General features: G+C 35.0%; 1 protein-coding gene across 11 annotated transcripts in view; it reads right to left on the bottom strand.

The window, feature by feature from the left end:
• Positions 1-20,298, bottom strand: part of MEF2C (myocyte enhancer factor 2C) — a 127,530-nt gene that overhangs the window by 62,380 nt on the left and 44,852 nt on the right. For 9 of the 11 annotated variants that reach the window (XM_087761419.1, XM_087761415.1, XM_087761413.1 and 6 more), the window contains 2 exons: positions 17,398-17,595; positions 4,724-4,927 (listed from right to left, as the gene is read on the bottom strand). In XM_087761419.1, coding sequence (XP_087617545.1) covers positions 4,724-4,927; positions 17,398-17,451 — 258 coding nt within the window. In that variant the 5' untranslated portion in view covers positions 17,452-17,595. The remainder of the gene's footprint in view (positions 1-4,723; positions 4,928-17,397; positions 17,596-20,298) is intronic. The other 2 variants (XM_087761410.1, XM_087761412.1) reach the window with 1 other exon arrangement.

Genomic DNA, 20,298 nt, shown 5'->3' on the forward strand with positions numbered 1-20,298 from the left:
TAAAAACTCACTGGAGGTCTGCTAAAGCTGAGACAGTAGCTGATGCTTTGCCACAAAAGAAGTGACAAGGAACAAGGGACAGTGAGAGAGAAAACAGGCAGGAGGTTTCACCTTAAATCAGCAAAGGCTTGATGGGTTAGCTGAAGAACCACAGCAGATTTCTGTGATATGGTTAGGGTTGTAACTACATTTGCAGCCAAGATGCAAAACATTTTCCTGTATTCCTACTCTGAAATATTCCTCCTACAATCTAAGGCTGATGTCTTTTCTGAGCTCCTAAGCAGTGGGCTTGCAGTGCTTTGGCACTGGATTCTCGTAACTCACAGTAGTGCGGCAGTGAAATATCACTGAAATAAGCTGTGTTACATCCGCTTCTGTTTTACAGAAACAAGCAGAGGATCTGGCCTCATTTTAAATAAATGCAAAAGATGCATAATGCACATTCTTGTCCGTTGTAAAACTCTGACATCTACTCTTCCCCATTTCCTCATTGCCATAAGAAAATTATTGCCTAGTCCTATACAACTGTGCTGATAATGTTAAATAACAAACTCATAAGGTAAGTTTTTTCTGATAGAGCAGATATGTATTGACAAACTTCTAAGGACAGATTGGAACTCTAGTTGTAAAAACACTACTTCTGTACCAAAGACTGTGTACGAAATGCCACAGGATTTTGTAATGAGAGAAAATGTAATCCCATTTTAAAGTAAAGAGTTACAAATCTACTAGTAATTATATCACAGGATTTTAAATGACAGCTGCTGAATATATTGTTGTTGATATTTACATGCAGCAGTTGGAAGTTAGCATAAAGATGAAATTAATCTTTTTTTACTCAGTGTCAAAGGAACCCTGCACAGGTTCTGCTGTTCCTTAAAATAAGTTACTATATCCAGCAACCAACATGCACTTTTTAACCAAAGTAAAATTGAATGAACGACTGTGGTGTGAGTGGTTTGGTGGGTGAGGACATAAAGGCTTCAGTTTTAAGAATCCGGTTAACTCTAAACAGAAGTCTCAGAATGAACATTTTTTTTTGCAGAACTAATACATATCATAAAACCTCCACACAGATTTTGGTAAGACTCATAATAATTGTCACTGTTGCTTAAAATGTATAAACTTGAGTGTTGAAGGCAAATGTTTTCTCCTTCATGAGTACACATTGACTTTCAGTTACCCATGGATGTTGTAAGTATATTTCCTGGGTAATAACTGAAACGCATTCAGCTGGTAGATAATTTTTGTGATCTAAAGAACTCAGATATACCAAATTGCATGTTAATCAATTCCATTTTGAATGAGGCAACTGGAAAAGACCATCTCAGTTATATTTATTACTTGTAAATAAAATTACTACATATGTAAAGAAAGTATAAGCTATTTGTTTAAATCATTAAACCAAAAGAGCTCAAAGAATAACAGTAACTGAACTTTACGATTCTCTTAATATTAGCCACTCCATTCCACATCATGACAGATATCATCAGATCATATAACTGTAAGCTGGGTAGGACCAAATTGCTTGATTTGCAGTAATACAAGTATTAAAATGAATGTCAAATATTTTTTCCCTTGAAAAACAGTGTAATGTTTGTTAGATGTATGACACTTGGTGTCTTCTGATACTTCAAATAACAAATTATGGCCTGAGGACTCATTCCTTCAGAAATGCTAAATATAATGAATCCCAGTAATTAAACTGAAAACATTTGCTTAATAAAATTAACAGCTTTAGCTAGACCTACATGAAAATTCATGTAATTTTTCCATTTGAATAGCAGTGGTTTAACTTAAAAGTAATTAACTACATATTAGAGACCTACTGTTTTGATTTTCTTTGAATATACATTGTTCAAAGAAGTTATAGCACATTCCAATGACTGATAACACAGTTCTACCACTACCAAAAAGTAACTAAATAGTTAATATTATGCTGAATGTGAACAGAAATTGGATTCTAAATTAAAGACCTTTATACAGTTGACAGTTATATTTCAAATTTTCATAAGTCTACCTAAAAAAGTTTTCTTTCTCTAATGCTGTGCAGAGATCTGTGAGCACAGCTATGCCCTTTTCTTCCACTGAAATATAGTTATTGAACAGTAATTTAATTGAAAATGATCAGATTTAATAATACTGTCTGATTCTCAGCTGCTGTTGATTGCTCTGGAAGAACAAGATTAAAAACTTGTAAGTGTGAAATCTAGCTGTCTGAAAGCAAAAAAAAATGGACTCCTTACAAGGAAAATATGTGTAATGTAGTCAGTTTAACTGATCAATTTGAATATTTAAATGTGTGGCAGATTTATATCCTGTACCTAAAAATATATCCAAACTACACTAAGAGTCAAGCCATTTCTCATATTGCATACTTTCTTGGGCTCTATTCCGCTACTGTACTTGTAACTGTGATGTTAATTATCGAGTAAAGGAATGATAATATGAAACCCTTGTTCAAAACCTACACTCTGCACAAGTACTCCTTTGATCCTGAAACTGTACTGGCATTGGTGTGGCTTAAGTATTTTGCATTACAGGCAGAACATTGAAAAACGTTAACAGCAAAATGATCAAATGACTGAATTCAGAGCTGGCAGAACATATGGATAAAACTATAAACATGCACTTCATTTGGCCTTTTCTGCCTATTGTTAGATTAATCAGTTTAAATAATGTTTATTTCAATTACCTACTTTTACTTGGCTCCTTTTAGAAGAGTGAAAAGGGATGCCCACCAAATTTTGGGTATGGCCAGAAAATTACATGTCTGCATGCAAAATTGTCTAGCAGCCTGTCCAAACTGGCTCACTATTTTTGCAGGAAAGTGACTTTGCTGGTGCAGAGAGTGCTCTTTCTGAAAATCTCAAAGTTATAACAAAATAGACATTATTTTAAATTTTACATTTTCACTCACATTTCTTGAAAAACCATAGTCCTCATGATCAAAAGTATTCATTCTTTGTGAAGCAAGTAATAAATTTCTAACTACTGGCTTACTCACCTGTTCCCACAAGAAAGCCTGCAGGAAGAAGTCAAGATATCACAGGAAAGAATATTCTGGCTTTTTGCCACTAAAAGAGGACAGGGCATTATTTTGGGGACAGAATTTGAGTTCTGCTGGACAGGACATGGGCTTACCACAGCTAGGTGACTTCATGTCTCTATAGGTGATTTGAAGTTAGAGAGGAAAAGAGATGATGGAGAAGAGGAAGAAATTATGTACTTTCCTCTTAGTCTTAACTCACATAAATTTTTGTTCTGCTGTCAGAACCTCATCCTCTCCTAACAGGGGAGAAAATCTGCTGGGAGATCATGAAGGAAGCAAAACAGTATCATGCTATACGTTGACATAAGGATAGACAGAAAAGTGATATATATTCCTGGGTTGCAGTCTTTGCCAATCTATGGTGGTGTGACTGTGACATGTTGTAACAAGTGTAACGATGTCTATTATACAGTGTTTTTTCCCCATCAAAAACATTTTATATGTAATTCACACACTTACTTTCTTCCATTGCTAGTCTTAAATACATGACTAACACAGGTGAAGATTCCAAAAGCAGCAGTGTCTCATTTTAGACAACATCCAGATTATTTAAAAATCTGAAACACCTTTAAAAAGATCTGAAGTAATCTAAGTATATAGGCCAAGGTATTCAGTAGCATTTATGAATAAATTTTCACTGATCTTTAAGACAGGACCTCGTCCTTCCAGTACTTTTCTAGGTGATATGGTTAGATGCCTAATCACTTAGGTGCTTTGAAAACAGGAGTTGCATAAGTCACATAACCAATTTTTTAGATATCACTCTGAGTGTTTTGCTATTACAACAAAATCATTGGAGGTTTCATTTATTTTGCATGGTTTGAATCCTAATGTGATTATAAAGTAAACTGACTTTTCTGCAAATATTAGAAGCTTAAAATTGAAAATTTTAAGTTTTAATTAATAAATTTCAGTAATTGTAAATACAACTTGCCCTATATAAGTTTTTAAAAAATAATTACAAGGTGTCTCTAGCATTCTGACAGTATTGTTTTGATACTGTTACCATTGTATTACAGTAACAGCATTCTGTGTGAGGTAGCTGAAACATTTGCTATTGTGCAGCTTGTAAGTAAACTTTTCTTACATTTTATTAAACCTCCTTCCTCTGTAAATGATCAAAAAGATAACTAAGTCAGTCAGTTGAATGCCTTAAAGCAGTGATTCTAAATCTTTTTCTTCTGCATCTTTTACGATGTATTTTTCAGTTCCTCCTGGATGGAGGACACTGTAACTTTTGGAGTGAGGAGACAAGGCACACAATGTTTTCTGGAAAGCGTGTCACTGGGAGTGACTAGGAGACAAGGGGGAGATTCAGCTGGGAGGTAGTGGTCAAGGCGTGGAGAGGACTTAACAGGACAAAGGGACAAAGCAGCACAGAAAGCTGGACGACAGGGAGCCAGAGATCCCATCGCAGGAGTTTCTGCTGAGCATGTGAGACTCAGCAGGATAAAACTTACAGCTCACAAAAGACATGGATTCCCTCCAGTCTCTGCTGCACCATCCCCAACCCCCAAACCAATACTCTGTTGTCCCTGTTCTGCTCTGCTGCTGCTATGTCACCTCTAGGGTACATTCTACCACCCTCGAGAAAGATAATCAGGCCTCTTGCTTTGAGTACCTCTGTCTCAGAGCAAAGTAAAATAATCCTCACAGAACACAAAATCTTACCTCAACAATATCCGAATTCGTTCGACTCTCATGCGGCTCATTATACTCGGTGTATTTCAGCAACACTTTGTCCATATCGGTGCTGGCATACTGGAACAGTTTGTTGGTGCTGTTGAAGATGATCAGAGCAATCTCACAGTCACACAGAACACTCAGCTCATAAGCCTTCTTCATTAACCCAAATTTCCTCTTTGTAAATGTCACCTGGAAAAAAAGAAAAAAAGGTCCGTCAAAAATCCCCAAGCTGGTCTTCGTAGTCCTTCTTCTTCTTTTGGAAATATAATGTGTAACTGCTGTAGTCTTTGAATTGAACACTTTCAGAAGGCAAATGCATAAATATAAATATAGTTCCAAAATAGAATATAAGTAGGTGTGTGTGTTAGGTAAGAGAGGAAATATGCCTAGTTCTCATTGCACAAAACTCGAGGTACAGGTAAAGAGCATGGGACATTTTCATTAGGTAGTGCTATGAAATGTTGATACTGATTCTTTCTCTGTAACTTTTAAATTCATATACTCTTTATACTGCATACATCTTTCCTATCAATATTTTAAAACTGTACCTCAGATTTGCAGCTGTAAATAGTTTGAACACATGGAGCCAATTCTTATGTTTGATAGTGATTGACTTTGATTCCATGCCCCCCAAGTCTTGCTAGATTTTTATTGGAAGAAATTATTTCATACAGAATTTAAGTTTTGTGAAATGGATACATATTCTGTATAAACACAGTCATAATAGTTTGGAAGAAATATCTAGTGTTAAAAATTCAAACACTCATGTGAGATATGAGAAATATAACGCATGAATGAAAAACAAACAATAGTTGGCCAGCACCAAATACCACCTTTGAAACAAGGTCTTTTCTAAACACAGGTGTAGCATACTTTATTTCATTTCAAATTAGATGCTTAGAAATATGAACTGGCATTTTTTAGTACAAAGGACTTTGGGTCATATTATATAGGAAAAAATAGGGATGTGCTTATAAGCTCTCAGTAGGCCAGCTAATGCCCTGACATCGTGCCAAACCTAGGCAGTATGAAAAATATTGTTACTCTGTACCAAACCATAATTTCCACAGGGACTGTTTTGACAATGAAAGACCCACACATCAAAGAATTTTTTTTTCCTCTTCTTTTCTGCACTAGCTTACAAGTTCCAGTAAGATACGTGACTCAGAATAAGAAACTACCATGAGCTGTTTAAGCTAATTGTATGGTTGAATTTTTCTCCTTCTTCTGTTTCTTCATATATGCAATTTTCATTAAGTGTATATGACAGTGATTTTTTTTTTACATCTATTTTTTTCTCTAATAATTTTCATAGAATCATAGAATACCAGGTTGGAAGGGACCTCGAGGATCATCTGGTCCAACCTTTCTAGCACAATCTAGATGAGATGTCCCAGCACCATGTCCAGCTGAGTCTTAAACGTGTTCAGTGTAGCGGAGTCAACCACTTCTGTGGGGAGATTATTCCAATGGTTGACTGTTCTCAATGTGAAAAATTTACCTCTCGTGTCCAATTGGAATCTCCCTGGGAGTAACTTGTACCCATTTTCAGTGACAAGAATTTTTAAAATGAAAATACAGTTTTGCTAGGCCTATTATTAATCAAACTTAACATGTACTCAAGGTATTTGATATGTCAAGGACAGGCATGCAACCAAGTTTATAGGTCTGCCTAATCCTGCACTTGTTGCTACCATTCCTTAATACCCATAAGCGGTAGCACCTCTGCACTTTAATGCTGAGGCAAGAAGATTCATCTGTACATGGTTCATATGGCTGCAGTTTTATCTTGTCACACTCCTAATGCAACTTAATGCTAACTGCGACCCCAGACTACCTTAAAATCCCAGCATGTCAGGCCATGGAAAACGTGACTTTTAAGTATTGCTAATCCCTCTTTGCTAGTCCATCTCAGAAAGATGGGGCTCTGTGCCAATACTACGAACATTTATTCTCAAAAATGTATACTGAATGTTATTCCTCTTATTGCCGTTTCAATCTCTTTAGCCTCTATCAACATACTGTTAAGAAAAGACGGATTGCCATTAAATACAATTATTCAAGCATTTTAAAAACACACTTTCCACAGAACTGGTCTCAAGTATGCATAATGGATAGTAAGTTCTTTCTAAATTTTTCTGTCTCAATGGCTTTTGATATTTGGAATGAATAATGAGATAGGTAACAAAACTTCGTTCAACTTCTGAAGAAACCCCTAGTCTTTCACACACTCCTTTAATGTTTTTTCTGTTTACAGGAAATTGCAATGCATTTGTTGAAACATACATATATAAAAGCATGTTTTAGAAAAAGCTAAACATACAGAAAATAAAATGTACTAACTCAACATATTTTTCTGCATCTAAAATGCCTTTCAATCAACTTTTGACCACAGTGCTGTAGGTGGAGTGTCTCTGTACAGTATGGTTTCTGTTGCACAGAAACCTCAGAATTTAGCATGTTACAGCTTCTTACCATCAAAGTACACTCCAGTACAGAAATATCTTTAAAGCCACTGTTTGTGTTTACTGTTAGGTGCTCCTGAACATTTAGAATAACCACACAGCTGTGCTGCATAGCACATACTTATTTCATAATACCTATCACCAGAATGATACTGGTTAGAGTTCCTTTTTGTGGAAAGTGAAAAGAAGAACAAATCATCTAGATATTTTTTTTCTTTCTTTAAAATATAATCTTAATTGCTCTGAATTTGATTTGTTTTTAACTCCTTGATCTTTCTAACATTTTCTAAATCTATCACATAATGCTTTCTGCCACTGTTGATAAATGCATTAAAAAAAATTGTATCTACTACTGTTTCTATGGTGATCTGGAATATTACTTTTCTTTTTAAATGTGCCATTCATTGTGACTTATCTTTACATATATATATTACATATATACACACATAAATTTATCATGCTTTTACAACAGTTTATAGTAGTGGTGAACTTGTATTTTCAAATGGATAGTGAAAGGTCAGTAACTTCAGGAAAGATTAAGAATACTCTTCAAGCCATTTAAAAACAATTATCTTTTTTCATACTTTCTTCTATGTGGCTACATAAGGAAGACGAATATACTTCTCTTCCATATGCTAAAATATTTTTGTGAGCAATATAAGTGGACAGCATCTTTATTACTTAACTTTTTTTGGGTCTCAATTTGTTAACCATTTGTTATGTTAGCCATACTCACCCAAACTAAAAGTATCTAATAAATATTGACTAAAGTAACAGATAATATTCTAATATTGCAGAAATTTTGCTGAGTGGTAAAAATTAGCATAAATTATTTAAAACATTTTGTCTCTTTTGTCTAGATGAAGGCAGTGTGCGAGGGCAGTGTGCAACCTACACTTAAGAAGCTTTGACTACACTGGAACTGACTCAGTGCTGAGAATGAACAAGACACACAATCCGCATAAACACAAGCTTTTCACCAGCTGTAGCTACAGTACCAAAAAATCCAGGTGGTCGCATAGTCTTATTGTCATATATTGCGTTCAAAGTTCTCAGTTATGATAGCATCACATAGCAATAGACAATGTCATTTTGTCATTTGACATGAAAAACACTAGCAACACCGAAAGAAAACACACGTACACTGAGACAATTCATCAACATACTTAAAAAAGGACATCCAAAGAAATGCATGCATTTCAATATCTGTTTAATATTAACTTTTTTTCAGCAGCAAGAATGAAATGACTACATTTTCTTTCCTGACAATATTAGTCAAGACATGATTCATTATCCCTGCTGTCGAAACCACTGCTAATTTGTAGGTGTTTTTCAGTTCACAGATTTTCTCCTTTTTAGGAGAATTATAGGCAATTTAGGAAGTCCTGCTCTTTTGGAGATATAATATTTTATAATGACACTGTGAGAATTGGGGAGAATGAAAGTGGAGTAAAGGGAGGAAGTGGAACAGATAAGAGGCCAGCATTCAACTGTCTTTAAAACCTTTTTAAGCATGTTTATATAAAACACAAGGTTTGAAACACTGACACAGTTTCTAAATCCTGTTATGAGGTGCTTTTATGCATAGTTTTATATGTATTGTAAAAAGAGCAGTGTGCAGAGAGTACCACATTTACCTCTGAAACATACCAAAAAATAACCTAATTCCATCCTTTCATATTAACTGAAAACCCACTAGTCTATTACTATTTGTCTTAGCACTATGGTTATTTTACTTATTTAAAGGTTATTTTTAAAAATTTAAGAGCCAAACTGCCCTCATAACAGGAATAGCATTAGCAAGAAGGTAGGTTATAAAGCCTGCAGCATTTTTCTATATGAAGAAGCATAAATGCTGATGACTTTACAGGCTGTGAGCAAATCAGATGCTGCTTTCAAGTATTGGGAAAACAGAAAAAAAAACCCAGCACTGAAGTAGCCAGCTTCCAACTTCCTTGATATAAATCAAGGTGAGCTTTTTATGCATTTTGGATGAAATTCTGACTAAAGGTGAAACCCACTGTATGTGCTAAAGGAAAGGTATTGACAAAAGAGGATTGTTAAAAAGATGTTTTTCCACTTCAACTCTGGCTCGTCTTCAATACCATGGAAACATCTCTCAAATACCTCTTCATGCATAAAGCTGCAAGAATCTTCTGAGACATGGTTCATGGTCTAGTCATTGCAATGTCTGTAAGCAGGGCTGTAGACAGCCTGAATTCAAGTGTGCATATCACACACTGTGATATGCTCCATTTGGAAGGTAATTTGGCCCAGAGCAGACTTTCTTGTTTAATTGCTAGTAGGTAAAACTTACTTAAACTAAATAAACTAGAAGGTAATGTTGCTTCGTTGCAAGTATAAATTCTTTCATGTGCTGAAATTTAAATTTAAATGTGTGTGTGTGTAAATGATAATAGAGGCCCCTGGTTACTGATAGTCTTTATTTAGCTAAATTTCTAACAACTATTATATGCTTCTTATAGATGTTAATACATTCGTGGAGGAATAGAAGCAGCCATAAATACTCCCAGTTAATGAATACAGCCTTCAGGATAAATTATTTATCTTTGTTGCAATGTAGTCATTGTTTCTTTCTGTATTTTTTTGGTGGGAGTTGGTTTGGGATTATTTTGTTTCATTTTATCTTTATTTTTAATGCAGGTCCTTCTAGTACTTTTTCTGAAATCTCACACACTCCGAGAGGCTGAGCTGTAACAGCACTCCGTATTTGTCACTAACAGTCACAGCATATGTGCTAACATTTTATGTTTTGAAAGTAGCAGTCCTGTGATCTTTCAAGCAATTCAGTCCAGCCAGTGGCAAAATATCAGTGTTCCTCTTACTTCTTCCTATCCTGATTACAAAGATATATAGCTGCTGATACAGGAAAATGAGAGAAACAGGGAATTTACACATAATCCTTCCCATATACGTTTCCTGCTATTAAACATGTATGAGTGACTAGTGGAAAGCAGGGACCGCTAATGCACAGAAGTATCTGATACAGACACTGCCTGGTCAAGAAAAATATTGTTCTGTTTGCTCTTATTTCATCTGGAATGTCTAAATTTCTGACACAGGGACTAGAGCAAGCACGGTAGATATGATGTATGTGACAAATAGGAGGTACTACATGAGCAATCTACCTAAGTTCAAACATAAAAAAAGTCAAGTTGGCCATGCGTAAACCAAGGGGCTCTTGACTAAAATGTTACTGCCAGGCACCTAATCCTATCATATGCTGAAACCCCAAATTACTTGAGAGGCAACAGCTCCTGTCATATTCTCTCTTCCCCTTCCTCCTATTTGATTTTTGTTTAGATCTGTTCGTCATATGAAGAGGGCTGGCTGCAATGATCTTTACAGTAACCCTCAGTGGGACTGGGAAGCAGCACCAGTGCAGGATTTGCTCTTGACAAACCTTCCTTTATGCAACAGCTGGGCATGCCATATTAAATGAAAGACCCTTTAAAGAGCAGTGAAGGACCTTCAGCAGCCTGCTTCCATGTTCTTACAACCCTCCAGCATAACTTACAGGGATGAGACAGCAGTGATTTATGCTAGTAAAAGAGCTATTGTCCCAGAAAGCCTCAAGCGTATTGAGCTAGTACTTGCTGAATAGTCCAGATAAAGAGGAGTTCTAATCAGAATGCCCTAAAATTACAGCTATAACAAATAAAATGTCCATGATTAATCCATATAAAAAGGAAGGTTTTGTACTTGTGTGTTATGCCCCATTTTTAGTATATTATTACATAAATAACAGATTGAATACTTAAAACAGTGATATTATTCAGTCTGCCCAAATCTGCCACATGATAGTGGATCTCTCATACAAATTTTTTCTTTGTAAGTAAAGAGAAGAGGGATAATTGGAAGATGTGTTAATTAACAGATGATATAGCAACTCAGAAATTAGTAGGTTAGGCAGTATCAATATGCTTCCCACTTTAACTTACAAATTAAGATCTAAAACCAGGCAGGGATGCAAGAATAATAATGGTTAATCTCTGATACTTCATTTCCTTTTGTTAATCAGAGAGATAAGATTAAGTCCACTATATATAGATGTACAGATACATACATATTTGAGGTAAAAAAACTATCAAAGCCAAAGTAGCTAATACAATATACAAGAAAGCCGACTTATTTTTTTCGGTATGCTATCATCAGTTCTGGCAGGTACAAATAGATGTTTAGGGTAAAAAACATGTTTACTATTTCTGTGCTGCTAAAATGTTCATAAGGTAAAGGTCAAAGAATATTTCATTCCCTGCTGAGCAAATGGTCAGGAAGCACATTTGTCTGCATTTCCTGTCATAACAGGAAGAGTGTAACTTCTTCCTCTCCACAATGGCTTCAGTTCTGCTTCCCACCTCCAGCTCTTTCTCCCCCAGGGCTTTCCAAACCATTCCTTGCAAGACAGCAAGGCAGTGCCTGTGTCTGCTGTGTTTTTCAGCTCTGTGTTGGCAGATGCCTCATTCACTACTGCACTCTCTTTACTTAGGCTTCTTGCTCAAACTTCAAATTAAAAGTAATTTGACCTAAATATTTACCTTATGCTAAGTCACTCTAAATTATGCTCAGAACATACATCTGTAATACAAGCACACTTAACCTTAAATATAATATATTCTAGAAATTCATGGTTCAGTTCAGCAGCTCTCTTAAAACTTTACTTCTCAGGTAGTCCGACATAACTTGAAAAGTGCTGCCAGAGTTTTACAGATCACTACAATTTAGGAGTCATGAAAACTTGGGGTGTATTCTTTGCTTACAGAAACCTAACTTCACCTCTGAAAAAAACAGGACCAAGGCCTAACTAATGCTACATTCCAAGTATATGTCTTATTGCGTGCAATTTAATGTAAGCAAGAGAAGGGATTCAAATATGTAAAAGATAAAAAGCATGTGAAGTTTAAGACAAAGGTTCATTGAACAGAATGATGCTTAGTTGCATAGTTAAGCAGTTAGGTTATCATATGAAAACATTTGCCTGGGGAAAAAAAATCATAAAATCTCAGATCTTGGATAAAATGAAGACGACCCACGAGGGAAGACTGAAAACATCAGGAAATCGGTGGAAAAAAGTTTTCTATCTAACTTGTGCTCATGGTAGCACTAATATGCAAGGCTCTTCTCTCTCTCTACATGGGAGTTTCCAATTCAGCCGATAGTCTCTTACTCTTTCCTTTTAAATAGAGCTGAAACACAGCTAAAAATAGATACACGAGGCTGAAATTAGTTTTGAAACTAGCAGCATTAGGTATAGAAGTCAGTAGAACAAATCTAGGTCTTCCTGCAAACGGTCATTTCCCTCCAGGATATTCTTCCCCTGCCCCATAACCTCACTTTACTTATCTGCTTAAATTTGTTCTCTATTGAGCTGATAACTGCCGTAAGTCTTGGTTTATAGCTTTACAGATTTGCTGGAATCAAAGGATGATAAAAAGTCTATGCATGAAAAAGTTAAACAGCAAGTTTTTGTTACTGTTGTACCCCATAGAATTACACAGACATGCTACTTTAAAAAGGGTGTCTTACAATTTAAGCACCTTAATATTGAAGTGCACACTTCCTATGGTATTTAATAACACTTAAGCTCCCAGCAGCTCATTACAAATTGAAAGAGATGTTTTAAATGGTATGCAGAATCATTAGCTAAGCTCAAATCAGTTTTAACTGTGAATCTGACAACAGCATGCTCCACAAGCAGGAAAAAAAATGCAGAACTAATGAGCAAGATGATCAGAGGGATAAAAAAATTGTGGGTCGCCGTACAAGACCTGATATTTCTTAATACTAACTAGAAACACCAGTGGATTAAATGCAAGAGGGTGTTCCAGACCTGATACAAGAATGTCATTGGGTCAATATACCCTCTTTCCTGGGTCAATGTACCTCTGGATTTAGCTCACAGACCATGGATTTAATGAGATATTTTGTAAGTGACCTCGTAAAACAGTAATACAATATCATTTATGTCATTATACCTATTTATTTTGGGCCTGGGCAGCCCTGCCTGGACTGTTGCAAAGACAGTTTCAAATGATCCCAGTCTACAGCAGACCACAAAAGGCCCTCATTAAAACTAACAAAATATTTCAAACTGATGAAGAACAAATAGAAAAAATACAAGTACTTTTCTGAGGCAGATGAATGCAATTTTTCCTTCATGTGCTGACCATGACAGAGCTAGTTGAATTATTTCTTTCGATTAAGAAAACACATGAAAGTTCACCCATGCTTTTGCAAATGTCCTTCCTCTTTTCTTTTTTTTTTTTTTAAACAACACAGAATTCTTCACAGCAGCCTTCTCCAACCAGCCCAATTGAAATTTCTGCACAAAGAACTTGTAGCGGTCAGGAGCTTCCAACACCAGATGTCAGTCCTAATATTTTTGGCTATGGGTTCTATTGGTGGTGCAACAAATATCATGTATGCAGTCTACTCATGGGCTGCTACTACTACAATGGGCTGTTGACAAGGCTACCACAATCTCATGAGACTGAGCATCACTACCAGAGATTCATTCCACATTTATGAAGACTATATTATCCAGTGTCACAATAAAAAAAAGAAAGTCTTTGGTCACACTGGCTGCTTATAACAGGATTCTCTTGAGAGTTTTCATTTCCATTTAATATCACGATGGTAACTAAGCTACACAAATAAATACACTTTTATTCTAGCCCTAGCAGTTATTCATACTCCTTCTCCCTGTGGCTAAAAGCACAGTGAAAGGGAATTTTTCAGATGGGCTTTTCTGAAACTTTCACAGCCGAAGAGAATTTGTGATCACTCACAGAAGACTCAAATATCCTTGCCACCTTTGTCACCACATGGTAACTATGAGGGCCAGAAAAACACAGCCAACCAGCAGCCCACATGAAACAACATTAAATTAATGGCTCCTCCTAGTTAAAAGCCTGAATTCTGCACTCACTGAAGTCAATGACAGAGCTCTTACGCAGTCCAGGGTAAAAGGACTGGGCCTCTAATGTCTAGGTTGCAGTAGTTTTCCTTTGACTTATCCCAAAATGTCAAAGTTTCAAATAGTTTTTGGAAAAGTGCAGTTCATATCCCCATATTGCACATTTCTATGACATTTGGAGCCAGACATCTGACTCTGGACAGTTTCAACTTACATTTATTACCAGTATGGTCACTCAAGTACCCAAATCCAACCAACTAGATTTGCTCAGAAGAAATACTTTTGAAGGGAGGTCAGCACTATTTTTGTCTTTCCCAATGCACTCATACAAGCACTTTGAACAGCAGAGGAGTCTCCTACCACAGCAGACAGTAGTGTGGAAGAAAACACCTGTTATACTGGTAGAACAAGTACTCCATTCAATGGGTAACGTAAATAGCTAATCAGGACACTGGGCAAATAAGTTGAAAAGTGAGGACAGAAATCACCTTACACAGGCCTTGTAACAACTTAAACTCTTTTGCAAAAACTTTGTTATTCAAACAGATTCACGCTTGCACTGGGAGACGGCAAAAGACTTAGACTATTGCTGTATACCCTCATTTGATACGTGTTCCACCTATTTTTCCCTGCATGTGCTGTCCTGCAGGGAATTTATGTGCTTGAAAACAGCTGAGGATGCACTACCCATGTATATTATATTCCCAACTAACATGCCTTATATTGTGAAACCACACTCAGTTTGAATATAAGCAACAACAAGGCAGTTTCAAGTCAACAGATTTGCTGCTGTTCTTGCAAACATCTTTCAGTGAGGTAGTAAGAAAGAAAAGAAAACATTGTCCATCCATATCATAGTAAATGAAGCTACAAATAAGCTTTGTGGAACTGTGCTTCAGCTGGTATCTTAACTTTATTAATCAAAAACTTTTAACCTTTTTTTTTTTCCGCTGCAGCCTTTTAATATTTTCTGTGCACTCAAATATATTTATGTAATCAAATAAAAAAATAATATAGGGATATAAACCAGTTACTATTTTAAGATTACTGGAAATGTGTAAGTTAGAAAACAAATAAAATGATGCAGCTTCACGGAAGCAGCAATAGCTCATGGAATACATTACATTTTAAGAATCAGTAAGGCTTGTGAAAGAGTACACCTAATACAAATGGTTAAAAGAGCAATACAGTTGCATTTAATCACATCTATACTGCTACAACTAAAAAGCTTGATCCCACAGTCCAAATGAAACTATGGAAATCTTTTCATTGGTTTCACTGAGCTTTAAATCAAGGCATTAAATGCAAAGAGGATAAAACCAGTAGAAACACTTTCTAAATTATGTTTCAATATATTAGTAGAAATGAGAAGCAGAATCAAGCCAATTATACTATGTGGAGGATAAAGTAATGTAAATCTATACCTTCAGCCTCACAGTGACTAATCAATTTGATAGATATTATCAAATGCTAGCAAGATAAACACTTTCTGCACTAACACTACAGTTGTTAGTATGCTAGTGTTATTGTTTTATTCATAATTATTAGTTCTGAAAGCTGGTGCTAGAAGTCTTGAAACTCTACGGTGAATGACTTGAAAGACTAGCTGTCTTCATTTTTTAAAGTAAATTTAGCCTCTTGAAAGATATCTCTTTGACAAGACTGGGAATTAAGTTCTCTATAATTCCTGTATTTGAGTAAGGAAGTTGACACTTGAAGCTGTTGTATAAACTAATGTTACTAATGGCAAAGTTTTGTAGTATCATATACAAAATAATTCAGGTTCACCTCAAAAGGAAACCATGGTAGTATGGGAAAGTTCCAAACAACTAGTGTCTTAAAGTTTAATGAATAATTCAGTTCAATATTTCAAATCAAATTTCAATTCCAAGCTATAAAGCAATTAAAATAAATATGGTGGTGGTTTTATATTGATAGAGTTACTGATTTTTGGCTTGGCCCACAGCAATAGGCGACCTTTAGGGAAAACACAGAATGTATCCATCGTAAATATTTTGCTTTTAAACGTGATTTTCTGCCATGGAGAACAGAAGTGACTACTAACACTACAGAATTTAAAAATTCTGGGAAACCGTATTTAAAGATTATAATTTGTTGTTATGCCTAGGTTGGGTTCTTTATGGCTTTATAAAATCCTTGAAGACTAACAACATGATCACTCCTTAAAAAACAACCTGAATATATGAAGAAATTTATAGATCAAATGAAGAGTACTAAAATATTAATAGTAACTCAGTATCAAGTTCTTAAAAAACAGCTACTGAAGATTGTTCCTAAACTGCAGCCACATGTATGAAGAACACTAATCATAGTGTTAAATAATTTTATGGAGTTTTTCACACTTGTGAATCTTTAGTTTCAACAAAACATTCATCCGTTTACATCAAATGTAAACAGCAGCAGCTTTTCACTGATTTTATTTTAAGATCCCAATTGTTGAATTTTATTTTTCTGAAAACAGGAAAGCCGTTTCTCTAATTTATGACCATATTTTAACTAGCAGAGATAGTGTTGATAATATGTGGCAGCTACTCAGCTATTTTATCTAAAGCAGTGGTAATAATTAATTAACAAGTCCTGCTGGACCTATTTAGCCATAGCATCAGAAATGGAGACTTTGTTTCATAGCTACAACATGCCAATATTATTGTATGTGGGTTTTAGAATGTGTTAGGCTGCTCAAATTCTTTTTAAAATTCATGTTCCGACAGGAAAAGATGAGATTTTTTATGAACTAGTGTCATTTTTATATGAAGAAGGTAAAAATAAAAACACTGCAAATGTGTAGAAACTTAAATGATTTGGTTCCATGAATTTAAATGCAAGTTCTCCTGCAAATAAACTCGTATTTTAATAGTTCACAAAATACAGTACTAAAAGCCTGTGTCCTGTAACAACTTGCAGATGTCCTTACCTGTGTACATTACATACTGAAGTCAAAGCGAGTCCAGAGGGGGCCCAAAATAGAGCATACACATCAGTGTTTGTAGAATCAAGGCCTCAAGTAATAAATTCCTAACTACGCGTGTTATTAAACTTGAAAAAACTGTGTGTGAGTTTCTGGTTGCTTCCAAAAGTACTTTTTCTTTGATAGTCTTCCATACATTGTGTATATGTATACATATACGTAGGTATATGTATATGTAAACAAAGTTATCAGCTTTTTAATCACTTATGAGAATAAGTCACCTTAGAAATATAATATGATGTTCAAATACAGTATATTTGCTACTCACCTGTCTGTTACGTTCATCCATAATCCTTGTAATCTGAATCTTTTTTCTCCCCATAGTCCCCGTTTTTTTTTCTCTCCTTCTTCCTTAAAATTATGTATTTTTCCCTTCTCTTTTCTTCCTCTTTCCCGTTTCCTCAAAACAAACCTCCTTCTTCAGCACTTGCACTACTCAGTTCACAGTCCCCTGCATCCGTTCCTGCTAAACACAAAAAGGAAATCAAATGTTATTACAAAATTGATAACTAGATGAAAGTTATTATATGGACCTGACCAAGCACCCTAATTATATTCAGTGTACAAGTAAATTGTAATAAAAATTTACTGCATCTATAAAATAAGTAATGCATAGAGAAATAATAGTTTAATTCAAAGGCTTCTTTTTATGAACAAACACTCCAGTATATCAAGAAATGAAGAAAAGGACTGAAATACACATTGCCAAAACTTTAATGGAATTAGGTGTCTCTAGTTTTAAATATCACTCACTGCTCTAATATGAAAAATTACCTAAATCAGAGAGTTAATGAACCTTTCTGTACCTGTGTATGCTAAGTAGGCCAGCTAATTCATTTCTGAAGGGAAAACAATCTTGTGTTTTGACAGCAGAGGTGATAATGTCCCTCATTATGCAAATAAGATGGAACTTTATTGAAGTGTTACTTGATATATGAGAGATGTCAGCTACTTTAAATCCAAAATTTTTAACCTTATTCTTTAAGAATATAGATTAGTGCAAGTATCACTCAAGATCCTTGAAGAAAACAGTAGTGCATTTTCCCTCATTTCATTTCAATGTAAATTCTAAAATGTTCTGACGAATGATTTACAACTTGCAAACACATAGATCTTTCCTTATAAAAATTCTTGCACCAAAAGACAAGCTATATAGCACAGAATAACAGGGACAGATGATAATTTAAGAACATTTTAAAAAATATTTTCAGTTTTAGTAATGCACTGATACTAGCTCCCTGAACTTTACAATACTGGTTCTATTGCAAAACTAAGGACAGTTATACGCAATATATAAAAATACATAACGCAGTACACATTCCATATTTCACAAAATGTCGTAAATCACAAAATTAATTTCTATCACATGCAAAGTATTTTTAGCAATAAAAGACTTGACAGGAGTATAAGAAAATACAGAAATTATGTTCAGTCTAGTAGTAAAGTAAAAGATGCATTTTTTTTTCCCCTTTTAACCTTCATTTACCATTTTTCTGTTTACATATTTTGACCAGAACAGTTATTTTAAATACAGAAGAGAAAAAAAAATCTGAATGAGATTCATTTAAAATGATTTTTTAAAGTTTTTATGTTAGATCCAGAGTGTATTAAAAATATTGCCTTGGAAACAAAAATTTAGTAATTTTAAAACAGAGGGTGGTGTTTCCTTATTTATTTTAAGCTCGTAGTCTTGCAGCCAACCTGATAAATTCTCACAATATGTTATGTAACACTAAGCTGATGTCCTGGCCATTTAATCCATTATTTGGCTCTGATTCAAAGCTACTGAGGTAGAAAAGCTAGACCTCACTCATTCTGATCTTCAATTCTCTCTTTATTTTCTTTGCATACATTAAACTTCAAGCTGCTGAAGTGTTTTATCACTCTAAGGAAAAAATAAGTTAACAAATAAGCAGTCAGTCTGAGTTTTCTAACTAGCCACTATGATAGAATTAATCTGATGGGCAAAACAAATTTTCAAGTATAATACTTATTACTTTTCTGTACATGAATGCCTTTTTATATTATTTCCTAGGCATATATAAATATGCCTAAATCATTACCGTAATGCAGAACATGGAACATAGAACAATTCATGTTGCCAATATAATAAAGTGTAAAGGCTGCAAAATTTTTTTACTGCTTTTTACTTATTTGAAAACAGTTCAACTTTTCATTGCTTAAAAAGACACAAAGGCGCTTGATCATATTTACAAAAAAAAAAGTCCAAAACTTTGAAATAAATTCAATTGATTAAATGTATTTATAAAACTATTTTTCCAAACAAAGCTAGGAGACAGTCTTATCTGATATTCAGTGTTGACAAACAAACCCAGTCTATTTTTAGAAACAGTTTTAAATTTCCTCGGACTGGGTTTCTTTCCTGTTTTTCCTATAGTCTTACCTCTGATACAAAGAGCAAGTTAGAATGGTGTTTCCCATGCACATGCAGGACCCAAAGGAGTCTAACAGGCTTTCTCTGTAACAGTAAGCCAATACGCTAATCCACAGCAAATGCATATGGAACAATTTCCTTTCCTTTCATTCAGCTGAAGCCAGTGGCACTATCGGCTTACAGCACTACGCCTGCCTAAGCTCTTATGCATTTCAGGGTGGAAGGTCAGGGTGGACAGATTAGAGCAGTGGTGACAGGTTAGCAAGGATAAGAGCTGCTCTGCAGATCAAGATGCTGATGCTGAGTGAGTTCAGAAAATCACCAAATACCGAGAAATTCTACCAGGAAGGACAAAAAACTTAGTGGAGGAGCAATATGTTGAGTCCCTCCCACACACGTATCAGTTCCACATTTAAGACCAGTCTTCAAACAACAAAAGCTTTTATAGACAGTTTAAAGTCAGAACACTTAAAATTCCTATGATCTACACAAAATTTTCTTAAAGTAATTCATGCAGCACTTGATGAGCAGAATTTTATTCTTCATTACCTGTAGTAATGTAGTAACCACTAACTACACTAGTTTTATTTTAACTGGAAAAATAGATGTGCAGGAAAATAAAGTTGAAGGAGAGCAAGGATGAAAATAAAGTTGAAGGAGAGCAAGGATGATTTGATTATTACGTATTATACAACCTGAGAGAACCTGAAGGAGAAGACAGAATGTCATATGTAGCCAACATACAATTTGCAAAGAAACATAATTTTGCTTCAA

Source organism: Nipponia nippon, unplaced genomic scaffold (assembly GCF_047370975.1).
Source record: "Nipponia nippon isolate SJK-2023a ecotype South Korea unplaced genomic scaffold, ASM4737097v1 scaffold_24, whole genome shotgun sequence".
In the NCBI taxonomy this organism is placed as follows: domain Eukaryota; kingdom Metazoa; phylum Chordata; class Aves; order Pelecaniformes; family Threskiornithidae; genus Nipponia; species Nipponia nippon.